Here is a 19,200-nt window from a genome sequence, read left to right as displayed (position 1 = left end):
AATGATTTGAGAAATACATTTGTCTCTTAGATGTATCGGCGCTCGAAATCCACAACGAGTAGGTGCTTCCATAGAGTTTTGCACTCGGTTATAGCATTAGAAAGTCTTTATATTCAACAACCATAAGGTGATGTTGTCCCCAAAGAAATTCAAGAGAAAAAGAGATTCTTTCCTTACTTCAAGAACTGTGTAGAAGCAATTGATGGTACACATGTTCGTGTCAAAGTACCTAATAGAGATGCCCCTAAATATCGTGGCCGCAAGGGTTACCCAACGATAAATGTGTTAGCTGCTTGTTCATTTGATTTAAAGTTTACATATGTTTTAACCGGTTGGGAGGGTACTGCATCAGACTCAAGGATACTAAAGAATGCACTTAATAGAGATGATAAACTAGTAATTCCAAATGGTAATTTCTAGTACTACCTTTTTATTTTTTAGTTTAACTTATTATTAAAAAACTAATTACAATTTAATTATACGTCGCTATTATTTAGTAGACACCGGTTTGCCTCACTCAACTACATTAATAGCGCCATATAGAGGTGTTAGGTATCATTTAAAAGAATATTCCACTCGGGCACCACAAAATGCTAGAGAGTTGTTCAATCTTCGTCACGCTTCATTACGTAATGCTATAGAAAGGGCATTTGGTGTTCTAAAAAGAAGGTTCCCTATCATTAGAAGTAAACAAGAACCATTTTATTCTCGTGAAACACAATCAGACATTTTTTTTTGGCGTGTTGTATTTTGCATAACTTTTTGATAGTTGAAGATTATGACAAAGATCTTGAAGATGAGGTATTACAGGAGGTGTTAAGTGCACCAACAGAGGAAGTGAGACATGATTCAAGTGGTGCGTGTGAGGGTAACAGTATGGCAGTGCAACTTAGGAACTTAATTGCAAATCAAATGTGGACTAATTACTTATTGAATCCAAACAATGAAATAAATATGTCAACATAGTTTAAGAGTATTTCGTTATATTACTTCATTTGCAATTTGAATTTTTAATGAACATTGTTTTGTGAATTTATTTGTGTTATTTAAATTTTTTTATGTTATTTTTTATAACTTGTACACTTTGTAACTATGTTCTTTTTATAATAATGTATGTTTCTTTTTATGTTATGTAGAACCCGATAATGAACAAGCAAGAACCTACTGTAAATACCGGTAAGAAGTCACTCTTGAACTGGACAGAACATATGGATGCTGCATTTGTTGATGCAATGGTACAACAACAAGAAAAAGGAAATAGGCCTTATAAAAATTTTACTTCACAAGCATATACGAATATGATTGAGGAGCTCAATAAGAAACTTACAATGAATTTAACTAAAAGTCATCTAAAAAATCGTTTGAAAACTTTGAAATCTACTTTTTCACAACGGTATGACATGTTCAATAGGATTTCCTTGAGTGGGTTCGGTTGGATTGCTGATACCCAACTAATTGAAGCAGATGAGGAGGTTTGGGATAACTTAATTAAGGTTTGTTTTCATTTAAGGTTGTATTTAGTTTATTTTTATATTATGTTATTATTATTAATTTTAATGTATTTTGGGGTTTTTAAACAGTCAAAGCTTGCACTGAAGACAAAAAAGGTGGCCCACTTTGAACAAATGTTGGTATTATTTGCAAGAGATAGAGCTTCAGGAGAAAATGCTGAAACTGCAAAGGAGAGAAATGCTAGGTTCAACAACACTACGGACATCAAAATAGAAAGTATTTCAGAGGTTGATTCTTTATTAGCAAGTAATGATGTTAGACTGGAGAACCAACGTGTGGATGATGATGAAGATGACATTCAAGTGGTGTCTCCTACACCTGAACAAAATTCAAGTGCGAAAAAATGTAAAACTAAAAAAAGAAAGCTCGTAGACGAAGTAGAAAAGGAAGTTGAACCTCAGCCTCAACCTGAACCTGAAACATTGAAACACAGATTATGAATGCTATTGGTGATGTGGTTAATGCTATGAGGGAAGGTAACAAAATATTTGAAAGAGCTTACCATCATGAGTTAACAGGTGGTGAAATTTATCAAGAATTGCAGCCGATGGGTTTGGAAGCCCATGAAATACCAGGTGCTCTCATGTATTTGGCTCGTAACCAAGCAGATGTGAGGACATTGTTTAGTTGTCCAATGAACATAAGGAAGAATATACTAAAAACAATGATGAGCGCAGGTAAATGATGAATTGGGAGAATTAGTGTTTATTTCTTGGTTCTTTGTTCAACTTTTTTTTGGTTTCACGAATTGAATTATGGTTTTTCGAATCGTAGTTGGATTAAATTGCATTGTTTTGGATGATTTTTATAGTTTGGTTTCTTTTCAATTAGGCAAATGCTATTAAAAGATATCCACAACTTTTTTTTTTTTTAATATTATTTATGTTTTGCTACTCATTGATAATTTAATTTAATATTATATGAAGGTGGTATTTGACAAAATATATATGTATGTGTGTAAACGAATGTTTAGACAACAAATATGACGTTAACATGCAAATCAACATTTTTTTTTTCAATTTTAACTATGTATGTAATAATGTTGCTAAAAAATAAGGATAAAATTGTAATGTTGTTATTTAGCTTTCTTTTCTTTTCTTTTCCTTCGAACTCAGGAACACATTTTTTAAAAAACTTCCTTTCCTTTCCTTCGGACTCGGGAACACGAAAAAGTTAATCACTTCTTTCCCCTCCCTTTCTTTTCTCTCCATATTTTACTTCCCTTTCTTTTCTTTCGTTTAATGAAACTGAATTAAACTCGGGAACAAGGTGTAAGAGATTAAGAGTTTTTAAAGAAAAACTAGCATTCTATATCAAGTTGAGTTCTTGTTGGTGTCTTTAAAGTTTATCATTCTTCATCAACTTCCTAGCCTCCCAAGAGGACCCAAAAGAACTACAAATGTTGTAATTTCTTTATGCTTTCTTTGGTTGGTGTTTAATATTTCTACTACTTACAAGATGATTCTTAGTGAGTTTAACTAGTTTATGTTATTCAAAATTTATTAGTCTTCCGTTGCCTAAATCTTATGTTTTTGTAACTAGTTTTTGAATAAAACCCCCAACATAAGGTTGTTTAGATACCAAGCTTTATTTTAAAAGATTATAAGTTTTTTTTAAATGTTGAACATAATATGATCCAAAATATTTAGAATTCAAAAAAAGTTATGATTTAACATGTTTATAATCCTTAATTTATTGTGATCTAAGAATATTTTGAGTAACATTTTATGATAATTATTAATATCTTTTTTGATTCAAGTATATATATGTTTAATTTTTTTAAATTTTAAATAAAAAAAAACAAAAATAAATAATAAAACTTACTTAAATGATGTTTCAAGGATGTTCGTTAGCACATGATTAAATCCATGAGTCTGTATTAATTACCACAGACATGAATCGCATGCAAACGTGTCACGCCCAAGTATTGGGTTTGACCTTTGTGCCATTGACAAAATGGGTTGTGAAGAATTATGCCACCGCCGAAATAAATCCACATATATTTCACCATTGTTGTTGAAAATGTGATACCGAAAGAAGGGAATGGTTGTTTATGTTAGTGAAATCCGCTTAAGTGACAGATATATGTGTGAGCACTGAAGGATGCTTTGACTAATTTCGCCATTGACTTTTAGGGAAATTTCATTTTGACTAATTTACATGTAGGATCCAAGTGTATTAAGTTTGTACCTGTTATAATGGGTTAAGTGATCAAAACAAAAGGTAGTTCATGCCTATATATATATATATATATATATATATATATATATATATATATATATATATATATATATATATATATATATATAACATGCTGTTGATATGTTTTTTACTGAATCTGGTAAGAAGTTGGGTCTGACTCTATCATATCCGTGGACTGTTTAGTATCACAATTAACACTTATGATTCTGTTCTGTAGCATCTGATATGCATCTTACTGTGTATGCTAAAAAACTGAGTCTAACTTAATTAGCAATTAGCAAACATACCATAATTCTTAAAAGAAAACTGGATAAATGTTAATCCAGTCATTTTAAATTGGCTGGGGATTAAAACCGTAACAAAGCCAATACTTCAGGACCATGTTTGTAATTTCTGTAAATATTATAAAAAAGGGTTCATACGCCTTTTATCCAACCCTATTTGAAAATATACTCCATTACCACATACTACATGGACCATGGCCGGTACGGCCAGCCGGCGTTCACCACCGGCCACACAAGAGTCCATTTTAATTCAAGAATCCCTTCACTTGACTCGGAAGTACCATTTTACATGCGTCAAGTACTAAACCCTGATGCACTACCACCTCATACTTTTCGTGACAACCCCACCGTCACTCCTCCACCTCCCCCGCCTGCATACTCACCTCAAACGGGATGGAATGGCTTTAACAGCGGTATCAACCTAAACCATGGTACCACAAGTTATGCTCAGAGTACTACCATCCGATGGCCAAGACAAGAGACACTTGCACTTCTTGAGATCAGATCTCGACTTGACCCTTGTTTTAAAGAAGCCACATCTTCAAACCATAAAGCCCCTTTGTGGGATGAAATCTCGAGGTATGTTAGCTACTTACGTCTTGTGAATCGATCGGTTCATATCAATTGTTGTCTCAACCACACTCTTGAATCTTTTTAATGACTTATTTTGTTCTCGTGATGTAGGATAATGAATGAAGATTATGGGTACCAGAGAAGTGGAAGAAAATGCAAAGAAAAGTTCGAAAATTTATACAAGTATTACAAGAAGACTAAAGAAGGCAAAGTTGGAAAACATGATGGTAAACACTATCGGTTTTTTCGCCAACTTGAATCCCTCTTTGGAGATCAACATGATCACCGAAGTATCAATAGCAACATCGTTATTCATCCCAGCAGCCAATCGAATAATTCTTCTGAACATGGAACACCATCTTCAGAAAAGAACCGAAGTAATCGTAAGTTGAAAAAGAAGGAAATGATAGCTGTAATTGAAGAGTCAATGGAATCACAGTTCTCGAAACTAATGGCTAAACAAGATGAATTTGGCAAAAAGATATTGTGTACGATCGAGCGTAAAGAGCATGAGAGGGAGGTCAGCGACGAAGAATGGCGAAAACAAGAGGTCGCTCGATTGGATCACGAATGCGAATCTTGGGCTAGCCATGTAGCACGTATAGAGACTCGCGACGAGTGTTTACTCAATGCTTTACAAAACCTACTTAGGGTTAGATCGATTGGATCTACTTACAGAAGCATGGTTCCTATGGAGAATTCTGAAGAAATTAATGGGTGCCTTGGTAATTACGAAAAACACAAAGATTGGATCGAAACTGAGATCTGTAGCTTGATTCGTATACGAACAGAGAAAGAATGCAGATTTCAAGATGTTAACCAAGAACATGGGGAGGGCCTTTGGCAGGAGGTAGCTTTCGAATTGTCTCTTTTGGGATACAGTAGAAGTGATAGCGAATGTAAGGAGATATGGGAAAAGATTTGTGTGGATTTTAACAAGACGAAGTTGGAATGCGAGAGCATGAAGAAAGAGGATTCTTCAAGAAAGAGCAACTCTATGGACGACAAGGGAGATCGTAATAGTTGTTTTAGCGCCACCGCAATGAACATTGACGGCGAGCGTTCGTGGGAAACTATGTAATATTCCAGGTGAGTTAAATCATGTATTTATGCAAGTGGAGTTAATGATTTTTTTATCAAAATGCAAGGGGCATATATGAAACTTCTCTTTTTATACTATGTTACAAAAAAAAGTTCAACATTTTTCTTACAAAACTTAATAATTTTTTTATTCAAGTCCTCAATCAAATAGCTTTCTATTGGGATTTAGAAAAATTTGTTTCATCGTGTCTCATATATGGTTTGTAATACGTAAGAAGTCGATTTGATATATGATTTTTTAAGAGTCGTTTCTATTGTATATGCATGTATGTATGCATACATACGTGTTAATTTAATAATACCTTATTACCTTTTATATAAAATACTGTGAAAATATAGCTTTCAATGACAATCGGCATGTCTATATTTTTTCAATTCTATATTATATACAGGAAATAATATTTAAACTCTATAAGAACATATATACCATTAAATAAGAAAACTTGTAAAATAAAACCACCAACCTTTTGCAACTTCGTGAAGAAAGGAGGCCAAGTTTGAACATATGCCACTATACCACTTCAAGTGTGTTAGACATTTCATTATAAGTCCATAATCAAATTATTTAATAAAAAGAATGCTGATGATTAATTAGTTGGAAGTGAATTCCTAAAATTAGGTTTAAGATTCAAAACTCAATGGCGAAGCATTAATGTTGTTACTTGTAAGTTGCCATTTCAAAAGCACTCTAATTCCTCTCAAAGCACTCTAATTCCTCTCACAACGAGACGAGGAACATATCAAGCTCAGTATTCTCATGACAAAATTTCTCAACTCGGGTGTCTCAGCTCCATATGAATCCCACCAATCAACCGAACTTTTTTCCTTCCTTGTTAGCTTGGCTACACTAAGACCAAAAAGCCCTCTTGCATTAGCTTGGCTACACTAAGACCAAAAAGCCCTCTTGCATTAGTGAATTGATCAAATTGAAGGTCAATCGTCTTTTTTAGGTTGTCATCACCACACATTCTTTCAAGGCACATGTACATCTAGTCCTGGTCCAAGCTGTATTCTCAAAGTCATGGGTATATTCCATCATTGGATTCAAGAAATAATCTGCCACATGAATCGCCTTATTTTGTTGATTATACCATCTTTGATCAATGATTTCAAAAATAAGTTTGTACCTAAAAAATACATACAAGTAAATATAATATAGTGGTTTTATTCTAATACCAATAAATATAAACAAAGAAATAAACATAAGTATTCAAATACCTTGATTCAACATCTTTAACGTTTTCTTTAATCTCCTTCTTTGCAAAGACCATGTCTTGGTAAATAAACCCCATAGCTGGTTTGGAGTCCGAATCAACACTACGAACAACCTTCATTATGGGATGCACGACCCTAAGACAATTTGCAACTGATGACCAAAATCTTGAAGTGTCCATAACTATATCCTTAATGTTCTTTCCTAAATCTATTATTTCATAGTTTGTAGTTAACCATTGTTCTGAGGCAAAAAATGAGATCAATGCACCTTTTAGTTCATCCAACCGACCAAGTGTAAGATAAGCAGTAGCAAATCGAGTTAGGAGCTCTTTCTCTTGTGAATATTCTTTCAGCAAACAAATTAATCGTGACCTGTTATAAAAGAACCAATCATGACTTGTTATATGAAAAATTTATATAAAAATATGATAGTTACATATTATAAATGAAACTTATTATCTTTCTTCATTTTGCTATTGTCACTTTATGTTCTTCAATCTTTTTATTTTTTAAATCCTCCAACACGAGATCAATGCAATGAAGTGCACATGGTGTTCAAATTAACTTCTTCCTCTTTTACATCAACATCTCCAATATAGCTTTTATAATTGACTACATTATCATTCACTACCTATACAATATTTTCCTCACCTATAATTTCCACAAATTCATCTAGCATTACAAATACATGCTCCTTTGTCTTAATAATATTAGACGTGTCAATTGAAGCTAAAAAAATAGTTCATTTCGGACTATTCACAAGAAAAATGCAAATCGAACGATTATTTCTATCACTCCACCCATCACTCATCAATGTGCAACCCATTTTCTTCCACTCATTCTTGTAGGCTTCAAGTAAAGACTTGGTGTAATCGACTTCTTTTTTCAATAAGGGAACTCGTATTTCACGGAAAAATGGTGGCTTAAGCCCTCTCCCATATTCACCAATGAAGCTAATAATAGTATCTATGTGGTTTTAGTTTCATCAAGAAATATAGTTGATTGGAATTTAGACGAGTATTCAAACGGATCTAGGCTACATTCAAAGACACGTAAGGAGGTTCAGAATTCATCCCATATAAGTTACTTTGATCCTTAACATAAAAAATGATGGGTGCCAAGGTGCTCCTATGGGGTTCAGCAACGCCCTAAAACTTAAATGGTTTTAAAGGATTAAAAGTGTGCAACCCGAAAAGATAGTAATACATATCCAAAGAAGCTTATGAAGCATATATAACTACAGTCTAGAGGGCAGTTTTGTTTATAAAAACTTCTTGCCATCCATTCATTACAAGAATAAGAAACTATGGCAACGACACCTATCCCGACGACAAAAGTCGTCACTACAAGCAGGGCTATGCTGACAACCATTCTTGATGTTTAACTATTTGTATGGAACTTCTAGTATATATGATTATAAGTCTTATCAGTAGATTTGGACCCTTTGACTCTAAAGTTCTTCAAAGGTAAAAAAAAAAAAAAAAAAAAAAAAAAAAAAAAAAAAAAAAAAAAAAAACCTTATTTAAGTTTACTCATTAACTCCCAATTTCGTGCTAAACCTGAAGTTGTTTTTCGATTGGATTTAATGCAAAACGTATGACGAAATACTAATGCTCAAGTGTTCTCAAAAACATATTTTTATTCAATTTCAAGATGATATTAAAGGCTTGCATTAAACCTCTTATGGTTGATGTAGAGCTAAATTTAACATTATAGCCAAAAAAATCAAAGATTAATAAGTCATCTAATTAACAAGCATCGTGTCCCAAATAGTAAACAATTTACTATTGACAAACCCTAATTTCTCCGAACTTTTATGATTTTTTTTTTTGAAATATTTTTTTGATTTGAATTCAATACATATCGATTGAAGGCAAACGGGCAACAAGCTGCGTCGTTAGCTCTTTTTGGATGACAAAACCAATTCTTTTGAAAACAACATTTGTGGATCTAGGAGATATGATATTAGAATGCATGACCCATTGGACTCTATTAAGGAGCCCTAGTGCGAGAAAACCAAATGTATCGAACGCAAAAGGAACAAACACATGTTGATTTTCTCTACATGCATTCTCGTGCTTTACCACTTTGCACGCAGCGGCTTTCAAAGCGGCATGCCCAACTGCAAAACCTCCGCTCCCCTAACCAACGAGAGGAGATACACCAGTAAGATCCACGCATGCATGCTTCCCTCCTATCCATCCAAAAACCAAAATGTCAGCCGGTCTAAATGTGGACCTGCCATCCTACGGGTCCGTCAAAAAGTTCACTAACGCTTCTAATTAACTCAAATAAAAGTGATTTTCAAAACCAAGGAAATCACGAGATGCAACAATTAATATAGGGTATTTTAAAATTGAAAAAGAATCAAAATTAAGGATGATAGTGGAAAAACCTCATTTGGCATTTTGTTATGAGCTTTGGCCAATATACCGAGAGCTTTCCGACCATATATTATGTCTTATGGCGAACCGAAAGTGTTGCCCTTCTTTCCACTGTAAGTGTATTGTGAAATATACATCGAGTCGTTGGTTTACTCTCGAAAAGGTCGTGATAAAGATATTTAAATCTCATATATATATATATATATATATATATATATATATATATATATATATATATATATATATATATATATATATATATATATATATATATATATATATATATACTAGCAGTGCACCCGCGCAAAACGGCGGGGCGTGTAAATTCTTTCAGTGATATGTTTCCTCTACAAAAATGTTATGTTACAAAAGAAAGTACACGTCGAAGACAAAATAATCAAACTATGGTGTTATTTGGGAAATGAAGTCATTTTTTGTTCCTGGACGGTGGACTTTATAGTAGAGGAGGGAGCAAAGAGGTATATGCGATTGGAGGGATATTTGAATCAACATGCTAAATTTAAGGATATCTAAAAGGGTTCAAAATTTGAATGAATCCGAGATTTGAGGAAACCATATCAAATTGTTGAGAAATATAAGGAGATTTGATGATAAATATTTGAATTCAAAATATGGTTAAAATTTAATATTATTTTATTAATGATTACTTGTACTATCAGCTTCATCATTTGGACGTCTTAAAAAAATATTATTATTATAATCAATTTATTTTTAGAAATAATTAGATTTCTTTTATAAGATAGTAAAGATATAAGTTCAAATGAGAACCAAAAAAGATTAATAACCATAAGAACCATTATTTGTAGCTTATAATTCTACATAAATATGTTATTTTGTCACATATACGTTTGTGAACTTTGAAATATACATTTTTTCTATTAATTGTTAATGAAAATAAATGGCATGATCATAAATAAATAAAAACTTTAACCTGACAAACATATTATGATTTACACTTATCACTTTACAACTTCATTTTTCACAAACATAACACATCTTTTCTTTTTTAAAGAAATAACTCAACAACCATTTATGCCTCTTTGCTCTGGCGACTCCGCCACCGCTGCCAATTCCACCATCGCCGTTTTCTCGCCATTGTTTCTGGTTCCATCGCCACCGCTTGCTCTACCACCACTATTGTAGTGTACTCCTTTTTCTATGGCTGGTCTTTTCCATTTTTGTTGCTTTCTCTCTTCCTGTAAGACAACATTCTCAGACACCAACAAATGACCTTTGATGTTTAAGATCTACTCCGATGAAGATCCACAAAAACCTCTAGATTCATTTAGATCTGGTTTGTCGCCAGTCTCTGTCATCATATTTGAAGAATTAATTATCTTTACCACTCATTCCTCCAGATCTATCGTGAACCACCACTACCGCTTCCATTATGAACAACCACCATCGATATGATGTTTTTTGATCAGATATGATGAGATATGATGGATATCGCCTTCTACCAGTGGCTGGTGGAATCAGATATATGGTAGTTTGACACATAAAATGTCGGAACAACAAGTTTTGACGACCGACAAGAGCATATTGACAATCTTCGGTGAACAGCTAGGCCAGATCTACTAGCTTGAGTGAACGGTGAGGATCCACCAATATCGTCTACATCCAGATCGGGTACGTCTTCTACTCCTACACATTTGTTTCGTCTCCAACCACCAACTAATTTTGTGATAGGAAATAGTTTGATTACTACGAGTTACATATAGATTATATAAAAACTCATCAAAATATGTTGTAATTTTTAATGCATAAAGCAGTTTTAATAGTGAAATGCCCGCAAATGATCGCCGGAGAAAAGATTAGAGGCGACATTAGTCTATTACTATATTTATTCAAAAAACCTAATGCTTCAACGGTTTCACACGTGGGTCAAAGCCCACCCTTTTTAAAATAAACTAGACGAATTATCGCGCGTTGCGCTGTATATGTTAAAAATATATTGTTAAGATATTGAAAAATACATGTTTAAAATGGTTATGTTATTGAAATTAACTTTAACATAATATTTTGAAAAATATTATTCATTGACATCAACCTACCTTCCTCATTGATAAAATTATATATAATTATCTATTTAATAATATTTTTAACAGTTGTTATGATTAATTAATTTAAATTTTTATTTATGCTGCTGTTTTCTAATTTCAATAATGATGTTCATTTAAAATACAATGTATTTGTTGCTAACATTATGTAGTTTATAAATTAATGTTATTATCATTTAAAATTATTGTTTTTTTTAATTTTAAACCACTTATTATTATTATTAATAAGTTAAATAAGACTTTTAAGAAACACTTAATATTACTATTAAAATGTGAAATATACAATATATAATAAACTGGTAAGATAGACAATTTGCATTTCAAAATAGACTTGCGTGGATAATGACATATCCATGATTTTTATAATTTTATTTTTTATTTATAATTATTGTTCATTAATTTTAAAACCACTTATTATTATTAATAGATGAAAGAAAACATTTAAGACACTTATTATTATAATTAAAATGTTAAACATATACTAAAGTATAAAGTAATAAAATAGATGATTTGCATTTAAAAAAAAAGACTTACATAGACACTAAAGATAATATCGCATATCCATGATTTTTAATCAATTATTGCTTTTAAGAAACACAAACATGCAAACATATATATATATATATATATATATATATATATACACACACACACACAATATTTAATTAAATATCATTTATAGTAGCATTTTCCATAACATATGATCGATAACATGAATCTAATATAATTTACATTAAAGTTTCAACCACAACATACACCGATTATCTTAAAAGAATACTTAAACCAAGAAAAATATTAAAAAAAAAAGAATTAGTATATAATAAACTTATAAATTAAAAACTTTAATATATCCAACTAAATATTATCCACATCACGGTATATAACATATAATCAATAACATCTATATTATCTAATATATATTAATGATTATAGCACAACATACAACAATTGTATTAAAAAAAATCCAAAACCAAGAAAATATATAAATAATTAGTAGATAACAAACCTTACAAATTAAAAGTTATAACATAATAATATATATCGAAAAGTAGTCATAAGACCTCAAACGGAAACAAAAACCTTTATGCTTGTTTTCTTTATGAAGTTTGTATGTAAGTTGTATGTATGTCTACCCAAAAGATTGATCTTTTTATAGTAAACGATTTATTAAGTTCTTATTAAATATAATATAAGTTATAAAACTTTTGAGTGTTAAATAATTATTAAGAAGACTTTTGAGTTGTATTAGTTAAAAGATGGGGGTTTCAAATGAATGTGGTTTGAGAAAAAATGCTTTCATATAGTCTTGGAAGTTTCAAATGCATGAGATTTAAGGAAAAATGCTAGCTTTATAAGATACTAGAATGCCCGAGCGTTGCGCATAAACACTTATATAGTTGAAGTCTTTACAAATATATGATTTTTTAAATATAACAATAACGTTGTTGTTAAATTTGATATAATAATTTGTATATATTAAATTGATATAATATATTGTTTATTTTGAATTATATGATAATATATACATTTATTATAACTTCATAATCTTAATCGTTTGAATGACTTTTACCCGCTAGTTACACATTAATAAAATTAAATATAATATATGATTTGATGTTATTTATAGTTGTTTTTATTGTTAATTAATTTTTTAAAATTTATTTGCTTAATGTTTTAATTTCTATCATTATAATTATTTAAAACATCAAACATCGGTTTTTTATTTTAAAGCTAACAATATAATAATTTATATAGAGTTGTTTTTAACTATTATTATTGTAAGTTATTTTAAAATACTTATTTGGAAACTTTTAACGATTATAAAAATATATTTAAGAAATATTTTAGTTAAATTGAGATTACAATTTAGTTTTTGCTTTTATCACTACAATTTATCACTTTTAACTATTTACAAAATATTCTTTAGTTTTTTTAAATAGAACTGAAATTTATATTTGAGTTGACATTGTAATGCGCAGAAACACTTATATAGTTGAAGTCTTTACAAATATATATTTTTTAAAATATAACACTAACATTGTTGTTAAATTTGATATAATAATTCGCATATTAATTTGATATAATATATTGATTATTTTGATTTTAAAGGTAACAATATAATCATTTATATATAGTTATTTTTAACTATTGTTATTATAAGTTATTTTAAGCTACCTATTTTAAAATTTTTAACGATTATATAAATATATTTAGGATATATTTTAGTTAAATTGATATTAAAGTTTAGTTTTTGCATTTATCACTATAATTTATCATTTTTAACTATTTACAAAACATTATTTGGTTTTTTTAGTGGAACTGAAATTTATATTTAAGTTGATACTGTAATGTTATATTTAAATTAACAATTTAAGTATTTTGTCCAAACTGTTCAAAAATTATAGCTTTAAACTGTTAATGGTTTACATGCAACCACATTTTAAATCTAATAAATTAAGTATATAATATGTTAAAATTTAAAGACATAACTTTATAAATCGAAGTAAATATATTATTGTAAAATTGAAATTTAGTCTAATTATGATTACACTCTAGGTTTGATATTTATTTTACCTTATTAACTAACTTACAATCATTATTACAAAGACACTACAATTTATCACTTTTAACTATTTATAAAATAATCTTTGGGTTGTTTAAGTTAAATAAAATTTATATTTAAGTTGAGCCTATAATGTTATATTTTAATTAATAATTTAAGTATTTTATACAAATTGTTCAAAAACTATACATTTAAAATGATAATGGTTTACATCCAACAATATATTAAAATTAATAAATTAAGTATAATATGTTAAAAGTTAAAAAAACATAATTTTATAAGTAGAATTAAAGATATTATTTTAATATTGAAATTTAGTTTATATATGTATACACTTTATATTTGATATTTATTTAACCTAATTACCAAATTGTAGATATTATTATAAAAAAATTGAAAAGTCATGGGAGTTTCAAATGAATGTGGTGAAAGGAAAAAAGAATGGGGGGTTTCAAATGCATGAGATTCAAGAAAAAATACTAGCTTTATAAGTATGTATGACTAGGCGAATACTCGCGCGTTGTGCCGGATAGGAAAAATATATTTTATATTAAAAATAACTAATCATTGTTATTAACAATTAAATAATAATTTCATAACAAACATAAAAATGATTTTTAATATTATCATTATTTTCAGCTATATCATAACAGCAAGGTTAGAACTTGAAGTTGTGCATATACAAATTTATATGGTTAAAATAGAAAAAAAAAAAGTTAAAAATATTTAAAAATAAATAAATCATTATTTTTATCTATTAAATAATAATTTCATATTAAATTAAAATATTTATATTGAATATTATCATTAGGTAGAACATACGATAATAGAGACATCTTTTTATCTATCTTAAATATTATCATTATGTACAACATATGATAATTGAGATATCTTTTTATCTTAAATAGTAAATTAATTTTTTTGTATCATAAATATTACTATAATTATGTAGAACATATGATAATAGCGACGTCTTTTATAAAGGTTAGAACTTAAGATTGTATTACATATAGGGTTGTAAAACTTGGCTAACACAACCAAATGCATGACGTGTTACTTAAACTCGACCTCCAATTGAAGCGAGTTTACCTAACTCAGCCAAAAGACATCTGGATATTAATCAAAGTCGATCCAATTCTAGAAAATCTTGTCCAAAATCGTTTTCGAAATTCTGAAACTTAATTGGTCACTTCTCAACAAAGACAGTTTCACCAAAGAATACACTCAACATCCAACAAAGGCAGATGCAATGAAGATCTCATGACTTTGTCCTTTTGAAATATTTCACAATCTTTCCTATTTATAGAGGAGAAGACATTATCTTGTTTACTCTCACCATCGATGTGAGATGAAGACATTTTAATTAAAGTATTTTCTTTGTTTGCCAATAAATAAAACGTTATCCATAAAATTTATTGCTCAATAGCTCCCTTTTTTAGCAATCTCATAAGTTACTATCCAAAAAAATAAGTTTTTATTGAATAACTTTTTGTTAAATCCTAAAATCATAAATTCGACTAGGTACTTAATATATAAAGTTTTTGTTATATGTATTTTCATGATTCAAAAGGTCATTATAAAATGAATTCATTTATAAAATAATCATGGGAGTTTCAAATGTATCTGGTGATAGGAAAATGCTTCTTTTATCGATCCAAATTGATCAAACTCATACCGATTCAACTCAATATACCAAACCACATAACATTTTTTCTACTAAAACTCGGTTGGTATATATTGCGTGTTTTAATCAATAAAGAATTATAATTTTATGTTTAGGTAACTTATTTGTAATATTATTAGAATCAACTTGAAAAATCATGAGTTTCAAATGTATGTGGTGAAAGGAAAATGTTTCCCTTATCGGTCCAAATTGATCAAACTCGGACTGATTGAACTCAATATACCCAACTACATAACATTTTTTCAACTGAAACTCGGTTTAAACTTGAAAAAAATCTGGTTCAAAACCATTTTCCGAATTCTAAAACTTAACCGGATAGTTGCCAATAAAGTCAGTCTCACCAAAGAATACCATTAACATCCTAAAAAAGTAGGCATAAGGAAGTTCTCAAGGTTTGGTCTCTAGAAACATTTCACAACTTTTCCTATTTATAGAAAAGGAAACGTTCTCTTGTTTACTCTCACCATCGATGTGGGATGAAGACATTGTAATAAAACACATTTTCTTGTTTATAAAACATTATTTAACTTATTTAATAAAACACCATTTCTCTTGTTTACCCTTTCTTGATTGTTAAATAGTTCCATTTTTCTATAATCTCATATGTTGCTATCCAAAAATATAAGGTTTTATTAAATAATTTTTTTATTAAATTTTAAAATCATAAATTCAGTTAGGTACTTAATATTGAAAGTTTGTTTATGTGTATTTTCATGATTCAAAAGTTCATTATAAAGTGAATTTATTTTAATATAACCGAGTATATATTTTGTGGTTTTGAATGAAAGCAATTTTTCAAACAATTATAATTTTATGTTTAGGTAGATGTTTTTTTTTAATATTTATATAACATTATGTAACATATCTATAATATCAATGGAAACAATTTGAAAAGTCATGGGAGTATCAAATGTATGTGGTGAAAAGAAAATGCTTCATTTATCGGTCCAAATTGATCAAACTCGGACCGATTCAACTCAATATACCAAACTACATAACTTTTTTTTTTCTAGTGAAACTCGATTTGTATATATTTCGTGGTTTTGAATCAAAGTGATTTTTCAAACAGTTATAATTTTAGGTGTAGGTAGATGTTTTTTTTATATTTATATAACATTATGTAAATTATTAATAATAATATTAGAAAAAATTTGAAAAACCATGGAAGTTTCAAATGTATATTGTGAAAGGAAATGACTCATTTAACGGTCCAAATTCACCCAACTTCGATTCAACTCAATATATGCATAACTTTTCTTTCTACTTAAACACGGTTTGAACCTTAAAAATTCCGGTTCAAAACTATTTTTGGAATTCTAAAACTTATCTGGACACTAGCCAATATAGACAATCTCACAAAATAATATCCTCAAAATCCTGCAAAGGTAGGCATAAAGAAGTTCTCATGGTTTGGTCCTTTTGAAACATTTCACAACATTTCCTAATTAAAAAGAGGAAAAGTTCTCTTGTTTACACTCACCATCGATGTGGGATGAAGACATTGTAATAAGACACACTCTCTTGTTTATAAAACATTATTTAACTTATTTATAATATTATTGTAAAGAAACTGAAAAGTCATGGGAGTTTCAAATGAATGTGATGAAAGAAAAAAATGCTCCTTTTATAAGTATACTAGGCGAATGTCCGCTCGTTGCACAGAAACACCTATATAGTTGAAGTCTTTACAAATATATGTTTTTTTTAATATAACAATAAAGTTGTTGTTAAATTTGATATAATAATTTGTATACTAAATTGATATAATATATTAGTTATTTTGAATTATATTATAATATATACATCTATTATAACTTAATAATCTCAATCTTTTGAATGACTTCTACCCGCGAGTTACACATGAATAAAATTAAATATAATATATGGTTTAATGTTATTTATAGTTGTTGTTATTGTTAATTAATTTTTTTTAAATTTATTTGCTTAACGTTTTAAGTTTAATCATTATAATTATTTAAAACATCAAACACTATTTTTTGATTTTAAATGTAAAATATAATCATTTATATAGAGTTATTTTTAACTATTGTTATTGAAAGTTATTTTAAGCTAGTTATTTGGAAACTTTTAACGATTATAAAAAAATCTTTACGAAATATTTTAGTTAAATTGATATTACAATTTAGTTTTTGCATTTATCACTACAGTTTATCACTATTAACTATTTACAAAATATTCTTTGGTTTTTTAAGTGGGACTGAAATTTATATTTAAGTTGATATATGCACAAAAACACCTATATAGTTGAAGTCTTTACAAATATATGTTTTTTTAAATATAACAATAACGTTGTTAAATTTGATATAATAATTTGTGAACTAAATTGATATAATATATTGGTTATTTTGAATTATATGATAATATATACATCTATTATAACTTCATAATCTCAATCGTTTGAATGAGTTCTACCTGTGAGTTACAAATGAGTAAAATCAAATATAATATATGATTTAATGTTATTTATAGTTTTTTTTTTTAATTGTTAATTAGTTTTTTAAAATTTATTTGGTTAATGTTTTAAATTCTATCATTATAATTATTTAGAAAAACCAAACATTATTTTTTGATTTTAAAAGTAACAATATAATCATTTATATAGAGTTATTTTTAACTATTGTATTTGTAAGTTATTTTAAGCTACTTATTTGAAAACTTTTAATTATTATAAAAATATTTTTAGGAAATATTTTAGTTAAATTAATATTATAATTTAGTTTTTGTATTTATCAGAACAATTCATTACTTTTAATTATTTACAATATATTCTTTGGTTTTTTAAATGGAACTGAAATTTATATTTAAGTCGATATTATAATGTTATATTTAAGTTAACAATATAAGTATTTTGTCAAAGCTGTAGCTTTAAACTAATAATTATTTACATATAACAACATATTAAACCTAATAAATTAAGTATAATATGTTAAAAGTTAAAGACATAACTTTATATGTAGAAAGAAATATATTATTTTAAATTGGAATTTAGTTTATTTATAATGACAGTTTAGGTTTGATATTTATTTAATTTTATTAACCAACTTAAATAATTATTAGAAAGACACTACAACTTATCATTTTTAACTATTTACAAAATATTCTTTGGGTTGTTTAAGTTAAACTAAATTTTTTATTTAAGTTTACAATGTAGTGTTATATATTTAGATTAATAATTTAAGTATTTTATACAAATTGTTTCAAAATTGTATTTTTAAAATGATAACGGTTTACATCCAACAATATATTAAAACTAATAAATTAAGTATTATATGTTAAAAGTTAAAAAAACATAACTTTATAAGTAGAAGTAAAAATATTATTTTAATATTGAAATTTAGGTTATGTATGATTATACTTTAGAATTCATATTTATTTAACTTAATTAACCAAATTATAATTATTATTAGAAAGAAATTGAAAAGTCATGGGAGTTTCAAATGAATGTGGTGAAAGGAAAAATGTATGAGAATTTCAAATGAATATTATGAAAGGAAAAATATTACCTTTATAAGTATATAATGATAATGATGATAATGATATAGATATAGATATAGATTAGGAATGAGAGTTACTTTAAAAC

At 28.3% G+C, this 19,200-nt stretch overlaps 3 protein-coding genes across 3 annotated transcripts; 2 read left to right on the top strand and 1 right to left on the bottom strand.

Moving 5' to 3' along the window:
- Positions 1-1,145: 1,145 nt before the first annotated feature.
- On the top strand, positions 1,146-2,197 carry LOC145014773 (uncharacterized). The gene is made up of 3 exons (XM_078973215.1): positions 1,146-1,493; positions 1,581-1,901; positions 1,946-2,197. Exons 1-3 carry the CDS (start codon positions 1,146-1,148, stop codon positions 2,195-2,197), a joined length of 921 nt encoding a protein of 306 aa, XP_078829341.1.
- A 1,967-nt stretch (positions 2,198-4,164) lies between these two features.
- LOC145014100 (trihelix transcription factor PTL-like) lies at positions 4,165-5,743 on the top strand. Its single transcript, XM_078972471.1, has 2 exons — positions 4,165-4,577; positions 4,683-5,743. The coding sequence occupies exons 1-2, from the start codon at positions 4,186-4,188 to the stop codon at positions 5,650-5,652; spliced, it is 1,362 nt and encodes a 453-aa protein (XP_078828597.1). The 5' UTR covers positions 4,165-4,185; the 3' UTR covers positions 5,653-5,743.
- Positions 5,744-6,618: 875 nt separating this feature from the next.
- On the bottom strand, positions 6,619-11,355 carry LOC145016296 (uncharacterized). Its single transcript, XM_078974662.1, has 6 exons — positions 11,347-11,355; positions 10,329-10,488; positions 7,648-7,853; positions 7,436-7,518; positions 6,891-7,259; positions 6,619-6,799 (listed from the first exon to the last, which is right to left on the bottom strand). Exons 1-6 carry the CDS (start codon positions 11,353-11,355, stop codon positions 6,619-6,621), a joined length of 1,008 nt encoding a protein of 335 aa, XP_078830788.1.
- Between the last annotated feature and the right edge of the window lie 7,845 nt (positions 11,356-19,200).

Source organism: Lactuca saligna, chromosome 9, assembly GCF_052625555.1.
Source record: "Lactuca saligna cultivar CGN05327 chromosome 9, ASM5262555v1, whole genome shotgun sequence".
NCBI classification, from domain to species: Eukaryota; Viridiplantae; Streptophyta; class Magnoliopsida; order Asterales; family Asteraceae; genus Lactuca; species Lactuca saligna.
Note: the sequence above shows the minus strand (reverse complement) of the source record. Positions and strands in the feature narration are given on the sequence as shown.